The sequence below is a fragment of the Camellia sinensis genome, chromosome 2, assembly GCF_055761805.1.
Source record: "Camellia sinensis isolate YWXY chromosome 2, ASM5576180v1, whole genome shotgun sequence".
Taxonomy (NCBI): Eukaryota; Viridiplantae; Streptophyta; class Magnoliopsida; order Ericales; family Theaceae; genus Camellia; species Camellia sinensis.
The window spans coordinates 207,975,802-207,989,304 of record NC_138962.1 but is presented as its reverse complement, the minus strand read 5'-3'; the positions used below and the strand labels follow the sequence as shown (position 1 = coordinate 207,989,304).

At 37.7% G+C, this 13,503-nt stretch overlaps 1 protein-coding gene across 4 annotated transcripts; it reads left to right on the top strand.

Annotated features, from left to right (window-relative positions):
- The first annotated feature begins 901 nt into the window (after positions 1-901).
- Positions 902-11,929, top strand: LOC114268238 (retrovirus-related Pol polyprotein from transposon TNT 1-94). 4 transcript variants are annotated; one of them, XM_082916670.1, is made up of 5 exons: positions 902-6,363; positions 7,537-7,633; positions 8,169-8,273; positions 8,422-8,526; positions 10,932-11,929. In XM_082916670.1, the coding sequence occupies exon 1, from the start codon at positions 1,039-1,041 to the stop codon at positions 5,056-5,058; it is 4,020 nt and encodes a 1,339-aa protein (XP_082772796.1). In that variant the 5' UTR covers positions 902-1,038; the 3' UTR covers positions 5,059-6,363; positions 7,537-7,633; positions 8,169-8,273; positions 8,422-8,526; positions 10,932-11,929. The 4 variants fall into 4 exon arrangements, with proteins under 4 accessions (XP_082772796.1, XP_082772794.1, XP_082772795.1 ...); XM_082916668.1 differs by having other exon boundaries at positions 8,087-8,273; XM_082916669.1 differs by having other exon boundaries at positions 7,537-8,273; positions 10,932-11,271; positions 11,370-11,929.
- The last annotated feature ends 1,574 nt before the right edge of the window (positions 11,930-13,503 follow it).

The window sequence follows — 13,503 nt, the reverse complement described above, 5'->3', positions numbered from 1 at the left end:
AAGGGGTGATCCTCATGTCAACAATGGAAGGCCACCAACCTCATGTCAACAATGGAAGGCCACCAACCATGTCAAAAGTCAAAGAATGAGGGCTCTCCCACCTACTCCTTTGTGTATAAATAGAGACGGGAGGGAGAGGATATAGACATCAGATGTGGAGCTGAGAGGTGTGAGTTGAGAGCAAAGAGAGAGAGAATTACAGAGAGTGTTGTAATTCACCATTTTGTTCAATATAGTGAATCCGCTGCCCGTGGACGTAGGCGACTTGCCGAACCACGTTAAAACTTGTGTGTTATTGCTTGTTTGAGTTCCCTGGTGTGCCCCCGATCCTCAACAATTGGTATCAGAGCTCGGGTTGCGAAAAATCGAATTTTTCCCGAAAGTGCCCAGATTTCGAAGTGCTCAAAATCCACTTTTGACCATACCAGGAGGAAGAACTCCCCGAGAGGAGTCCAAAACAGCAAAAACAGAGCCCAGAAGCTTCGCAACGCGCCCTCACGCGCTCTCTGAACAAAGCGCGTCACCCACAGTCTCAGCACGCGCCCACACGCGCCGTTCAGACAACCGGCGCGTGATACCACTCTCACGCACGCGCCCCACGCGCTGACGGAGGAAGAAGACGAGTGGGGGAAGGCGCGTGTAATACACGCGCGTGCCACGTCATCCGACACGTCAGCCACGTGTCAGCCACGTGTCAGCCACGTGTCAGCCACGTGTCAGCCACGTGTCAGCCACGTGTTCTGCCCAGTCAGCCGGAGCCGCGTTGACCGAGCCGGAGCCTCGTTGACCGCGCCGCCTGCGCTGCCGTTGACCGCGCCGCCTGCGCCGTTGACTGAGCCGTTGACCAGCCGTTGACCGGAGAAAGTATCCGGTGCATCTCAGCGCACCAGATTCTGTAGATCTGACCCGTCCAAAGTGTTTTTGCCAGATCGGAGCCATTCGGAGTCCGTTTTTGACGATCCAATAGTGCTTCCCAACTATTTGGAGTATTCCGGACACATCTGTACGGTCAGTTTTTTGAATTGAAGTTTCTAAAAAATGGCAGAATCTAGAGCATCCGAGTCCGTAAGTAATCCAGCCAGTACAAGCACTTCTAGGCATTGGACCCCGGTGTCCCATGCCAAGTTCGAGGTAGAGAAGTTCGATGGAAGCAGCAACTTCGGCATGTGGAGATGCGAAGTTAAGGATATGCTTGTCCAAATGAACCTACACTTCACTCTGGGAGACAAACCAGATGACATGGACGAGATAGAATGGGAGAGGGTGAATCTCCTGGCCTGTAGTTCCATCCGACTTTGCCTTGCAAAAGAGGAGAAGTATGCCTTTACAGAATATGATATTGCGAAGAAGCTTTGGAAGGCGCTGGAAGATAAGTTCATGACAAAGAGCATTGAGAACCGGCTCTACTTGAGGAAGAGGTTGTTTCGTTTCGACTACATTAAAGGTATTTCGATGAACGAACACCTAAATAACTTCAACAAAATTATTACGGATTTGAAGAATTTGGATGATCATGTTGGTGATGAAGATAAAGCACTGTTATTGTTAAATTCCTTGCCTGACTCGTATGATCATCTCACTACTACTTTACTGTACGGTAAAGAGAAGATCAAGTATATTGATGTTGCAAACGCCTTGGTGAACAATGAGTTCAGAAGGAAAGATAAGTCTGCAAACAGGGACTCAACATCCGAGGCATTAACAGTCAGAGGCAGAACAAATAACAGAAGAAATACAGGGCGAGGAAAGTCTCGCTCAAAATCCAGGGGGAAACCTTCAGACAAAAGACGTCTTGCAAAAGACGAGTGTGCAGCTTGTCGCCAGAAGGGGCATTGGGCAAAAGATTGTCCAAATAAAGACAAGACAGAAGAGAAGGTGAATATTGCACGAGATGGAGATAATGATGAAGGAGGAGCCTTCACAGTTTCATCATATGGCCAGTCGGATGAATGGATAATAGATTCCGGATGTTCATTCCATATGTGTCCTAACAAGCAGTGGTTCTCGAGCTTACGAGAGTTCGATGGAGGAGTTGTGCTGATGGGCAACGACCAAGCTTGCCAGACAAAGGGGATTGGAACAATTAAACTGAAGAGCCATGATGGAACAATCAGAATTCTTGAAGATGTACGGTATGTACCAGATCTAACCAAGAATCTCATCTCAGTGGGAGTTTTAGACTCCAAAGGTTACAGAATAACCATGGAAGGTGGAGTCCTTAAAGTTGTTCGAGGAGCATTGGTTGTAATGAAGGGTACTCGACAGGGAAATTTATATTTCCTAGATGGCTCTACAGTCACAGGGAGAGTGGCTGTCTCCACCAGTTCCAGCTCAGAAGATGATGCATCAGACACTTCCAAACTTTGGCACATGCGCCTAGGGCATGTCGGTGAGAAGGCTTTACAAGGATTGGTAAAGCAAGGCCTGTTGAAAGGCGCCAAGACGGGGAAGCTTGAGTTCTGCGAGCATTGTGTATTGGGCAAGCAAACAAGAATCAAGTTTGGTACTGCAATTCACCGTACCAAAGGGATTCTAGACTACGTCCACACTGATGTATGGGGTCCTTCCAAGACTGCTTCGTTGGGAGGTAAACACTACTTTGTGTCGTTCATTGATGATTTCTCTAGAAGAGTTTGGATTTATACAATGAAACACAAAGATGAAGTCTTAGACATCTTTCTTACGTGGAAGAAGATGATTGAGACCCAGACAGGCAGACGGATCAAGAAGCTCAGATCTGACAATGGTGGAGAATATACATCAGATCCCTTCTTTGAGGTTTGCCAGAATGCAGGGATAGTGAGACATTTCACAGTTCCTGGAACACCGCAGCAGAATGGAGTTGCAGAACGCATGAACCGCACTTTGGTGGAGAAAGTCCGGTGTATGCTGTCACAGTCTGGATTGAGCAAGGCATTTTGGGGCGAGGCATTGAACTATGCTCGTCATCTTGTCAACAGACTACCTACTGCAGTATTAGATGGGAAGACTCCCATGGAGGTATGGTCAGGAGTCCCAGTTACTGATTATGATCAGTTACGTATCTTTGGATGTCCAGCATATTTTCATGTTACAGAATCTAAGTTGGATCCAAGAGCCAAGAAAGCCATCTTATTGGGCTTCGGTGACGGTGTCAAGGGATACAGACTGTGGTGCCCTGAATCAAAGAAAGTTCTCATCAGAAGAGACGTTACCTTTGATGAGTCTGCAATGCTGAAGCAATCAGATCCTCAACAGAATGAGGAAGCATTGAAGAAGTCAGTGCAGGTGGAGTTTGAGACTCCAACAAAGACTAGTCAGCCAATCAACCATCCTGAAGAAGTCTCAGAGGATAGCTCTGAAGAGAGTTCAGATGAAAATGAAGATCCAGAGGCTCCGCATCAATCAGAACCCATTGCAATCAGGAAAGGGAAAAGGGTGACTAAGAAACCCAGTTGGATGACCGATATGGTAGCCTATGCACTTCCAATCATTGAAGACAATATTCCTTGCACTTTCAAAGAAGCCGTGCATAATGTAGAAAGTGTCAAATGGAAGGAGGCTATGGATGAAGAGATCGGGTCACTTCACAAGAACCAGACTTGGGAGTTGGTGCAACTTCCAAAAGGCAAGAAAGCAATTGGGTGTAAGTGGGTTTACACCAAGAAGGAAGGCATTCCAGGCAGAGACAACATCAGATTCAAAGCTAGATTGGTAGCTAAAGGCTATGCTCAGAAGGAAGGAATAGACTACAATGAGGTATTCTCACCTGTTGTGAAGCACACGTCTATTCGCATCTTGTTAGCTTTGGTTGCACAGTTTGATCTCGAGCTCGCCCAACTCGACGTCAAAACTGCCTTCTTACATGGAGATCTTGAAGAGGAGATATACATGTCCCAGCCAGATGGTTTCAAAATTGCTGGAAAAGAGAATTGGGCCTGTAAGCTGAACAAATCGTTGTACGGATTGAAGCAATCCCCGAGACAGTGGTACAAGCGATTTGATCGGTTCATGATAGAGACAGAATACACAAGAAGTCAATTTGATCATTGTGTATATTTCCGTAAGCTTCCCGACGGTTCCTTCATCTATTTGCTCTTATATGTAGATGATATGCTGATTGCATCTACGAGCAAGGTGGAGATTGACAAACTCAAGGCACAGTTAGCAAGGGAGTTTGAAATGAAGGATTTGGGAGAAGCAAAGAAAGTTCTTGGCATGGAGATCAAGAGAGACAGGAAGAAGGGCACGGTTTGTCTGACACAAACCCAGTATCTGAAAAAGGTGTTAGACAGATTTGGCATCAATGGAAAAACCAAAGCTGTAAGTACACCATTGGCCCCTCATTTCAAGCTTAGTGCTTCGTTGTCTCCACGCACAGAAGAAGAACGGAAGCATATGGCACAGGTTCCATATGCAAATGCAGTTGGTGCATTAATGTATGCTATGGTTTGTACACGGCCTGACATCTCGCATGCTGTGAGTATGGTAAGCAGGTATATGCATGATCCAGGAAAAGATCACTGGCAGGCAGTGAAATGGATCCTAAGGTACATACATGGCACGGTCAATCTGGGATTGAAGTTCGAGAGAGATAACCGACTCGGGCAGAATTTGGAAGGATATGTGGACTCAGATTATGCTGGTGACTTAGACAAACGCCGGTCAACAACAGGGTATTTATTTACGCTTGCTAAAGGGCCGGTAAGTTGGAGGTCAACGCTTCAGTCAACGGTGGCTTTGTCTACTACAGAGGCAGAGTACATGGCAGTAACGGAAGCCTTTAAGGAAGCTATTTGGCTACATGGATTGATTGAAGACTTGGGAATTGTTCAGAAGCACGTTGAGGTGTTTTGTGACAGTCAGAGTGCCATTTGTTTGGCAAAGAACCAGGTTCATCATGCCCGCACCAAGCACATTGATGTCCGTTTCCATTTCATCCGAGAAATAGTGAATGAAGGGGATATTCTGCTTCAAAAGATTGGTACTGCAGATAATCCGGCCGATATGCTCACAAAGGTAGTTTCTGGGATCAAGTTCCAACATTGTTTGGACTTGGTCAACATCTCTCGGAACTGAGCACCTTCGGGTGCATGGCAGTGTTGATCGATCACTATGTTGGATAAGAGAATCCTCGCCAAGGTGGAGATTTGTTGAATTGGCTACAGATTCTGGAGGACACCCCATGTGAAAGGGGTGATCCTCATGTCAACAATGGAAGGCCACCAACCTCATGTCAACAATGGAAGGCCACCAACCATGTCAAAAGTCAAAGAATGAGGGCTCTCCCACCTACTCCTTTGTGTATAAATAGAGACGGGAGGGAGAGGATATAGACATCAGATGTGGAGCTGAGAGGTGTGAGTTGAGAGCAAAGAGAGAGAGAATTACAGAGAGTGTTGTAATTCACCATTTTGTTCAATATAGTGAATCCGCTGCCCGTGGACGTAGGCGACTTGCCGAACCACGTTAAAACTTGTGTGTTATTGCTTGTTTGAGTTCCCTGGTGTGCCCCCGATCCTCAACACAGAGGTGGGGGGCTACCACCCACACTCAAAAACCTTCAGATTTGGGGGTGTAAAAAGTTGGAGGCACTGCTAGTAGAGGAGGGGATGGAAATTAACTGTCCATCTCTTGAATCTGTTTGGATCTGGGGTTGTGATAGGCTCAAATACTTGCCAGACGCCCTTCCTAATAATAATAATCTCAGGAATCTCAGTCTATTGGCGGTAGGAAGATGTTAGAATTTGGAATCCATTCCGGAAGGATGGTTCCACTTCGCAACAAATCTGACAATATTGAATATCACCGGATGCAAAAAACTGAAGGCCCTACCAGTTCTGTCACACGGATTTCAGACCATCAACTGCCTCACTTCTCTTCAAGGGCTGTTGATGAATATTTTAGAATGGAACAACAACTTCAAGAAGATTGGTTTGCACAGTTTATCCTCTCTCATAAAATTGTTGATTGAAGGCCCAATTAGTGTGGCAGAGGATGAAGAAGAAGATGATGTAACGGGGTCCAGCTTTCCGATAGATGGGAAGTTGCTGCCCACCTCTCTGATCAGTCTTAGCATCATGAAATTCCGAAATCTGGAGAAGCTATCTTCTAAGTTGTTTCAAAACCTTACCTCTCTTGAAGAATTTTATATCAAGGGTAGCCCTAGGCTCAAATCTTTACCAGTGCAAAGGCTGCCTCCCTTACTTAAGAGATTGTCGATCAGTGGAAGTCGGAAACTAACAGGGAAGTGTGAAATGGGAAAAGGCAAATATTGGCCCCACATATCTAACATTCCTAAAGTCAAGGTTGTTGATGATGATGATGATGAGTGATAAGCTCTGTGGAGATTCCCACCGCAATACAAAGCAGTCAAATTGCCAGGTACCCTATATCACAATAAATACATAAATATGAAATATCATTATCTTCAACAAAACAAAAATAAAAATAGACAAATTACACTAACGGTCCTTATAGTTTGGGAATTGTGTCACTTTGGTCCCTAATTTTTTAATTGTGACACGTTTGATCAAGAATTTTGAATCTTGTTCCAAATAAGGACATTTGAATATATTATTACTTAATTTCAAGGACAAAATCGTCAATTTGATAAAATATAAACCAATTTGATAAAAATAAATGTCAAAAAAATATTTTTGAATATTTAAAAATTATTTCTACCCACTAAAGATAAAATTATATAAAATTGATAAATCTTTTAAACATTTATTTATTTATTTATATCAAATTAATTTTTACTATGGGTTTGAATGATGATCATGTAATGGGTAGTTTTTATTTTCATTAAATTAGTTTCTATTTTTTCAAAAATCAAATATGACGACAACTTTAATATCATAATTAAACCAATCCATTAAATCAAAAATTCAAAACTAAAAACATTTTATATATTAAATATATCGATTACAAGTTATAATCCTAACAACCACCCATTATATGGTCATCATCTAAATACATAACAAAAAATAATTTTGTAAAATAAATAAATAAATAAATGTGTAAAAAAAATTATCAATTTTACATGATTTTATCTTTGATGGGTAGAAAAAAAATTTAAAAATATTTTTTTGACATTTATTTTTGTCAAATTAGTTTATATTTTATCAAATTGATAATTTTGCCCTTGAGATTATGCAAATGGTATCTTCAATTGTCCTTATTTGGAACAAGATTCAAAATTCATGGTCAAATGTGTCACAATTGAAAAGTCAAAGACCAAACTGACACGAACCCCAAACTATAGGGACTGTTAATGTAATTCGCCCAATAGAAAAACATGTTTGGTTGAGTTTTTTTTTTTCGTTTTTAAAACACATAAATTAATTTGATAAAAATACACATTTAAAAGTTATTTTCAGATTTTAAAAAAATATTTTTTTTTTCAAAAATAGAAAACCATATGAAAAAACTAGTGTTTTTTATTTTGATTTTTCACTTTTATAGATTTTAAAAAACTCAACCAAACAGTCTGATTGATAGCAAATATTTCCAGCATTGCTAATTTTTAATGTCTTTCTGCTTATTGATTTTCAGCAATTTTTTTAATGAGGGATGGCCATGCATGACAATGGATTTTAAGGGTTTGTTATGAGGTTCTATTTGTATGATTCTGGCTCTTCCCATGCTTATTGTAAGTATCATCAAAGCTAACTTTGTTTCTCAAATATTCTTTTTTTATTTTATTTTGTAAAATTGCTTCTCCACCTATGAAATTGAACTCTTGAAATAGAGCCATATGTGAAGTTTGTCAATTTAACAAAATTCTTGATTTCGTTTATTAGCTAAACTTTTCATTGAATGGTTTTTGCTTTTAGAATTTTGTTGATTGGAGTCTAATGTTGTGTTTGGTTGGGGATTTGGGGAGTGATTTGGAAAGGGAAAGGGAAAAGGAAATGTAATCCCATTTTTGTTTGGTTATAATAGAAAATATATGGGAAAAGAAAGGGAGTGAGAAATAAGTTAAGAAATAGGAGAACCTTCTAGAACATCAATTCTTTTTTATATATGTGAGAAAAGACTCGGGAAAACTGAGAGGAAAAATTTATCAAGGAGAGAGAGTTTCATTGTTCATGGCTTCTCGCAGGAGACCATTCATGAGTAGCTTCAAAAAACCACCACCAACGAGTTTTGAAGATCTAACTCTGGTAGCAAACTCTGATTCGCAGCATCATTGAGCAAACCTTTCCAATCAGGGATCATCATTTGCTTCAATTGGTAATCTTCAATCAATGAACTCGATTGAAGATTCATTGCCTGGAATTTTCGATCAGGTATTTGTGCTCCTCTTTTATTTTCACTTACCTTCTCATCAAACTCATATCTATATTGATTTCTATGGATTTGTGTTCAAGCTGCTTTACAATTTTGCTTCGAAGTGAAATTGCATATCTAACTCTAGTAGCAATCTCTGATTTGCAGCATCATTCAGCAAATCGTTCCAATCGGGGATCATCATCTGCTTCAATTGGTAATCTTCAATCACTGAACTCGATTGATAATTCATTGCCCGAAAATTTCAATCAGGTATTTATGCCCCTCTTTCTTTTTCTTTTCTTCTCTCATCAAACTCAGATCTACATTGAAAATTCCATACATACACACACCTATATATGTTTTATTATGAATCAGAGATTATAGATAGATGGATTTGTTTATCTATGTTCAAGCTGCTTTGCAATTTTTGCTTTGAAGTGAAATTGCAAAAACCCTATTTGTTTTCTAAGTAGTTTGATGATTTAATATCTTCTTTTCACTTTGCATGAGATCAAATTGGATTTACATTTTCTGTTTGTTTTATTTTATCTGTTTATATATTTGTTTGTTGTGACAATTCGCTTGTTACAATCTATAGATGTGTGCCTATTTGATTTATTTCACTTTCTTTTGTTTTGTGTTTTTTTCATGATTTCAAGCTTTATAAATTAACCCTTTCATTCTCGTGAAATGTTTGATTGAATGTTTATTTGAAACGTGAGCTTTTGGATGGTCTGTTGCATTGAATTAAATTATTTTTGGGTAATATGAGTATAGATCATCTCATATGAATTTGTAGGACAATAGAAGTGGTGTATGATGGAAACAGTCCTATATTTGGTACATGTTAACTTCAAGCAGAGTATTTGTTTTAGTATTATTTAAATTAAAAGGGGTAGACTTTATTGTGCGTGAAATTAGTTGATTGGAAAAACAGGTTTGAAGCATTGTACTACCCAAATGGGTTGTCATTTTCAGTGTTGCCTAGTCTATGAACTTTTTGATGTATCATTTCAATTCTAGAACATTATTAACAAGTGGATGTGATTTTTTATTTTAAGAAATTGTAGATACATGATCAAGAGGAGTGGGAAAAATATAGAAAGTGGGCAACCACTTGTGTAGCTATGTATGCTTCATATGCTGTCAGCCTTGTCTCAATTCTTCATTGTCGTGATCATATAAGGAAGTCAATTTCAGAACAAGGAGATTATGAAAGATATGTCCTAATTAAACGGCTAACGACTTTGGGAGATACAAATTGTCGTAGTCAGTTATGCATGAGCAAAGATGCGTTTGCCACACTAGTTAGCATGCTTAAAAGAACTCAGTTTCTTAGAGACAATCCTCAAAGTAAAGTAGAAGAACAAGTTGTGAAATTCCTTCATATAATTGGCAATAATTTGAGGAACCATACAATCAAGTTCTTTTACAGACATTCGGGTGAGACTGCTAGTCAACATTTTCATCAAGTTCTTAAAGCCATTATATCATTGGAAGATATCTTTTTAAAGCAACCTGATGGATTCGATTTCCCTTCAGAGATTAGATTTCCCTTCAGAGATTAGAAACAATCCCAAGTATTGGCCTTATTTTAAGGTAGTAACATGAATGCAATTAGGGTATATAATATTATATGTTTGGATACAAATAATGAATTTTTACAGGATTGTGTTGGTGCGATTGATGGTACAGATTTTCATGTAAGAGTGCCGAACAAGGATGCACAAAGATACCGAGGACGAAAATGCTATCCCATTCAAAATGCTTTGGCTGCATGTTCTTTTGATTTAAAGTTTACATATATCCTTTCGGGATGGGAAGGATCTACTTCAGACTCGAGAATATTAGATAATGCATTAACAATAGAAATGGATAAATTGATTGTTCCTGAAGGTGATCACTGAACATGTATATATGCTGATGAAGTAGATGCAGGATTTCAACTAAAAACTGGGTTCCTTGCTCCTTATAGAAGTACTTGTTACCATTTGAAGGAGTATAGTGTTCATCAACCAGAAAATTCTCGAGAGCTTTTCAACCTTCGTCATGTATCTTTGCGAAATGTAATTGAAAGAGCCTTGGGTGTCCTAAAGAAAAGGTTTCCAATTTTAGGAAGTGGGACAGAGCCATATTGTGATGTTAACACTCAAGCAGATATTGTTTTGGCATGTTGTATTTTGCACAACTACCTCATGGGTATAGATCCCAATGAAAGTCTTATTGAGGAGGTTGATATAGAGCTTAGAAGAGCACAAGTGCAAACTAACGTGGCTAGATCAAGTTTAGCTGAAGAATGTAAGGAATGAGAATTGTTAAGGGAACGAATAGCTACTGACATGTGGAGGGATTATGATATAAATCTTCAATGACAATCAAATTATAATATAGATCCTGGAAAGCAGAAAGGGGCTGAAAGGGTTATTTGATGTTCTTGTTCTTGTTCTTGTGATGTATCCATTATGTACTCATTTGTTTTACATCATTATAATCTTTTTCTTTTACTGATAAAACAAAAAATTGACAAGTTCATTATAATTATTTGAATGTAATCTTGGAATGAATTATATTTTAATTTGTTATTGTATTATGTGAAACATTGCATTTGTTTGGGTGATAATTTGCTACTACCTATGCTCTTCTTCCGATATGTTTTATGGCATTTTTGAGTGTAGGAAGAAGGTAGCCAAGAGTGCTCAGTAGAAATTGACAAGAAACATTTGAAATGGAATAATCAAATGGATGTTGTTCTTATTGACTCACTCTTGGACCAAATGCTCAAAGGGCAAAAAATTGGTGCTAGTTTTACATCATCTGCTTATAGAGCTGCAAGCAATGCGGTGAGTACCAAGTTTAGCATACATTGTGATTCCAATCATGTAAGGAATCGGTTGAAGACTTTAAAAAGAAGTCTTGCAATGGCTAAAGATATGTTAACAACTGATAGTGGATTTGGATATAATCATTCAACACAACTGATTGAAGCTACAGCAGGTGTGGGCAACTTACCTCAAGGTATATCTAATTGCAAGATTGATTTAGTTCTGTACTAGAAAATTAAAATATTTATTCATCATTATTTAATGTAATATTATATATGGTATTCTCTATAGGCAAAGCCTCAAGCTTCTCATTTTCGACATGCTCCGATTCAAAACTTTTAAAAGTTATGTCAACTTTTCGAAAAGGATTGAGCAACTGGGAGTCTTGTTGTAGGTCCAAAAGAAAAGCGACTTCATTGGGCTGGGCAACAAATTCTTTTGGACGATGAAAATACTGATAAGACAAAGTCACTCTCAGAGAATTTTGATGGGATTGGAACTCAAGATGACCAAACTGCTGAAGTATCTTGTTCCTCTAACTCAAAGAAGAGAAAGAATAAATCAAGTGATACTCTAAGTAAGGAAATAATGTCAATTAAGGATGGTTTAGATGCAGTTGCAGCAGCACTTGATCATGGTATCCTTCGGAACTACACAAATGGAAAATTATTTGAAGAGATTGAGAAGGTTAGTGGCATGAGTGATGATTCTCGAATGAAGGTGTATCAAGTTCTTGCTAAAGAAGTGAGTGATGCTCGAGCATACCTAGAATGCCCTATTGAATGCTGAGGTCTTTGGTTGTTTGTTAAATTTGGATCTTCAATCTTTAATGCATAGTACTATTTTTCTTTCTTTGGTACTTTTTTATTTGAAGTTTTTAGGGATATGGTGAACCTATGAAAATATCATTAGGCTTGGATGTTTTGTATGTAGACTCTCTTAGTTGCTTGTTGCACTTGAATGGTAGATTCAAGGCATGTATGTGTCCTTGATATTCCAAATGGTCTCTGTTGCTTAATGGCCTCTGTTGCATTTCTTTATGATGTTAATGCTATGTACTACTTATCAAGTTCTATTTTAATGTTGATTTTTTTTTTTTTTTTGTAATGCTTGTGAGATTATTCTGATAAAACTATGGATCTTTAACACTAATTAATGCTTTAATAATATTAACTTGACCATCATTATGTTCAATTTAAATAGGAACTCTTGGAATCATGAACTAATCTGAAACAAAACTTTTTTTGTTTTGTTTTGGTTTTGGTCCAGTTTTATAAGTGTTAGCTGTTTAGTTTGGTTATTAAAATCATAAAATCGATATACTATTTGATTTGGTTTTCAAAAACTTGTTTTCAATTTTTTTTTCTAAAATATTAATTAGGTGAAGGAAATAAAAAATGCTTATCATTTTTATACAATTTTATTCTTTGGGAGGCTATAAATAATTTTTAAAATTTTTTTAAAAATTGATTTTTATTTTTATCAAATTAATTTTTTTTTTTTTAAGTTGAAACTTTTTTTCTGAAAAACAAGCAGCACTTTGATCATGTACACCCTTATTTTTTGTTATTGCAATTCACTGACTACAATTTTGTGTGATGATGAGCAATGAGAGAGAGTTCTTGAGAAATGATTTCCTTTCCTTCTTCAATTCCCAACTCAACCAAACATAGTTGGGATTTGGAATCTTATTAATTCTTCCTTCTTTTCCTTCCATTTCCATTTTCCTTCCCAAATCCCCCAACCAAACACAGCCTAAAAGGTATGAAGTTCATTCTGCTTCAAATTCTGCACATAAATCAAAATTGGAAAATTATGGACTACATTTAATGTTTTGGGCATCATATCTATCTATCTATCTATATATATTCGAGAGGGTTATGTACAATATTCAGTAATATCAAAGTATTAAGTGCCATTGTTGATGTGGTACTCTAAAAACTTTACGGCTACAATAATGTTGACTCACCATTCTTAAGTAATGACAACGAATGATCCATCAAAATTATTTTTTGATTTTTTATTTGTCAAGGGTGCCACATAAATAAGGGGGACTTACGTGTAGGTTTTAATATGACTTATTGTCGAATACGTCATGTAATAATTAACAGTATTTTTCATCAAACACTACTAAAAAAATCACTAATTGTTAATTTTCAACGACAATTTAAAAAATTTGTCACAAAAAACATCAATAATTATAAGTTTTAGCGCTAGTTTAAAAAAATTGTCACAAAAAAAAGTCATTAATTTTTAACTTTCAGTGACAATTTGAAAAATTCATCACATAAAAATGTCACTAATTGTAAGTTTTAACGACAATTTGTAATAATCATAACAAAACAAGTCACTAATTATTAATTTTTAGTGACATGCAAAAAAGTATCACAAAAAATTATTTTTAGCGATGCTTTTACTAGAACTA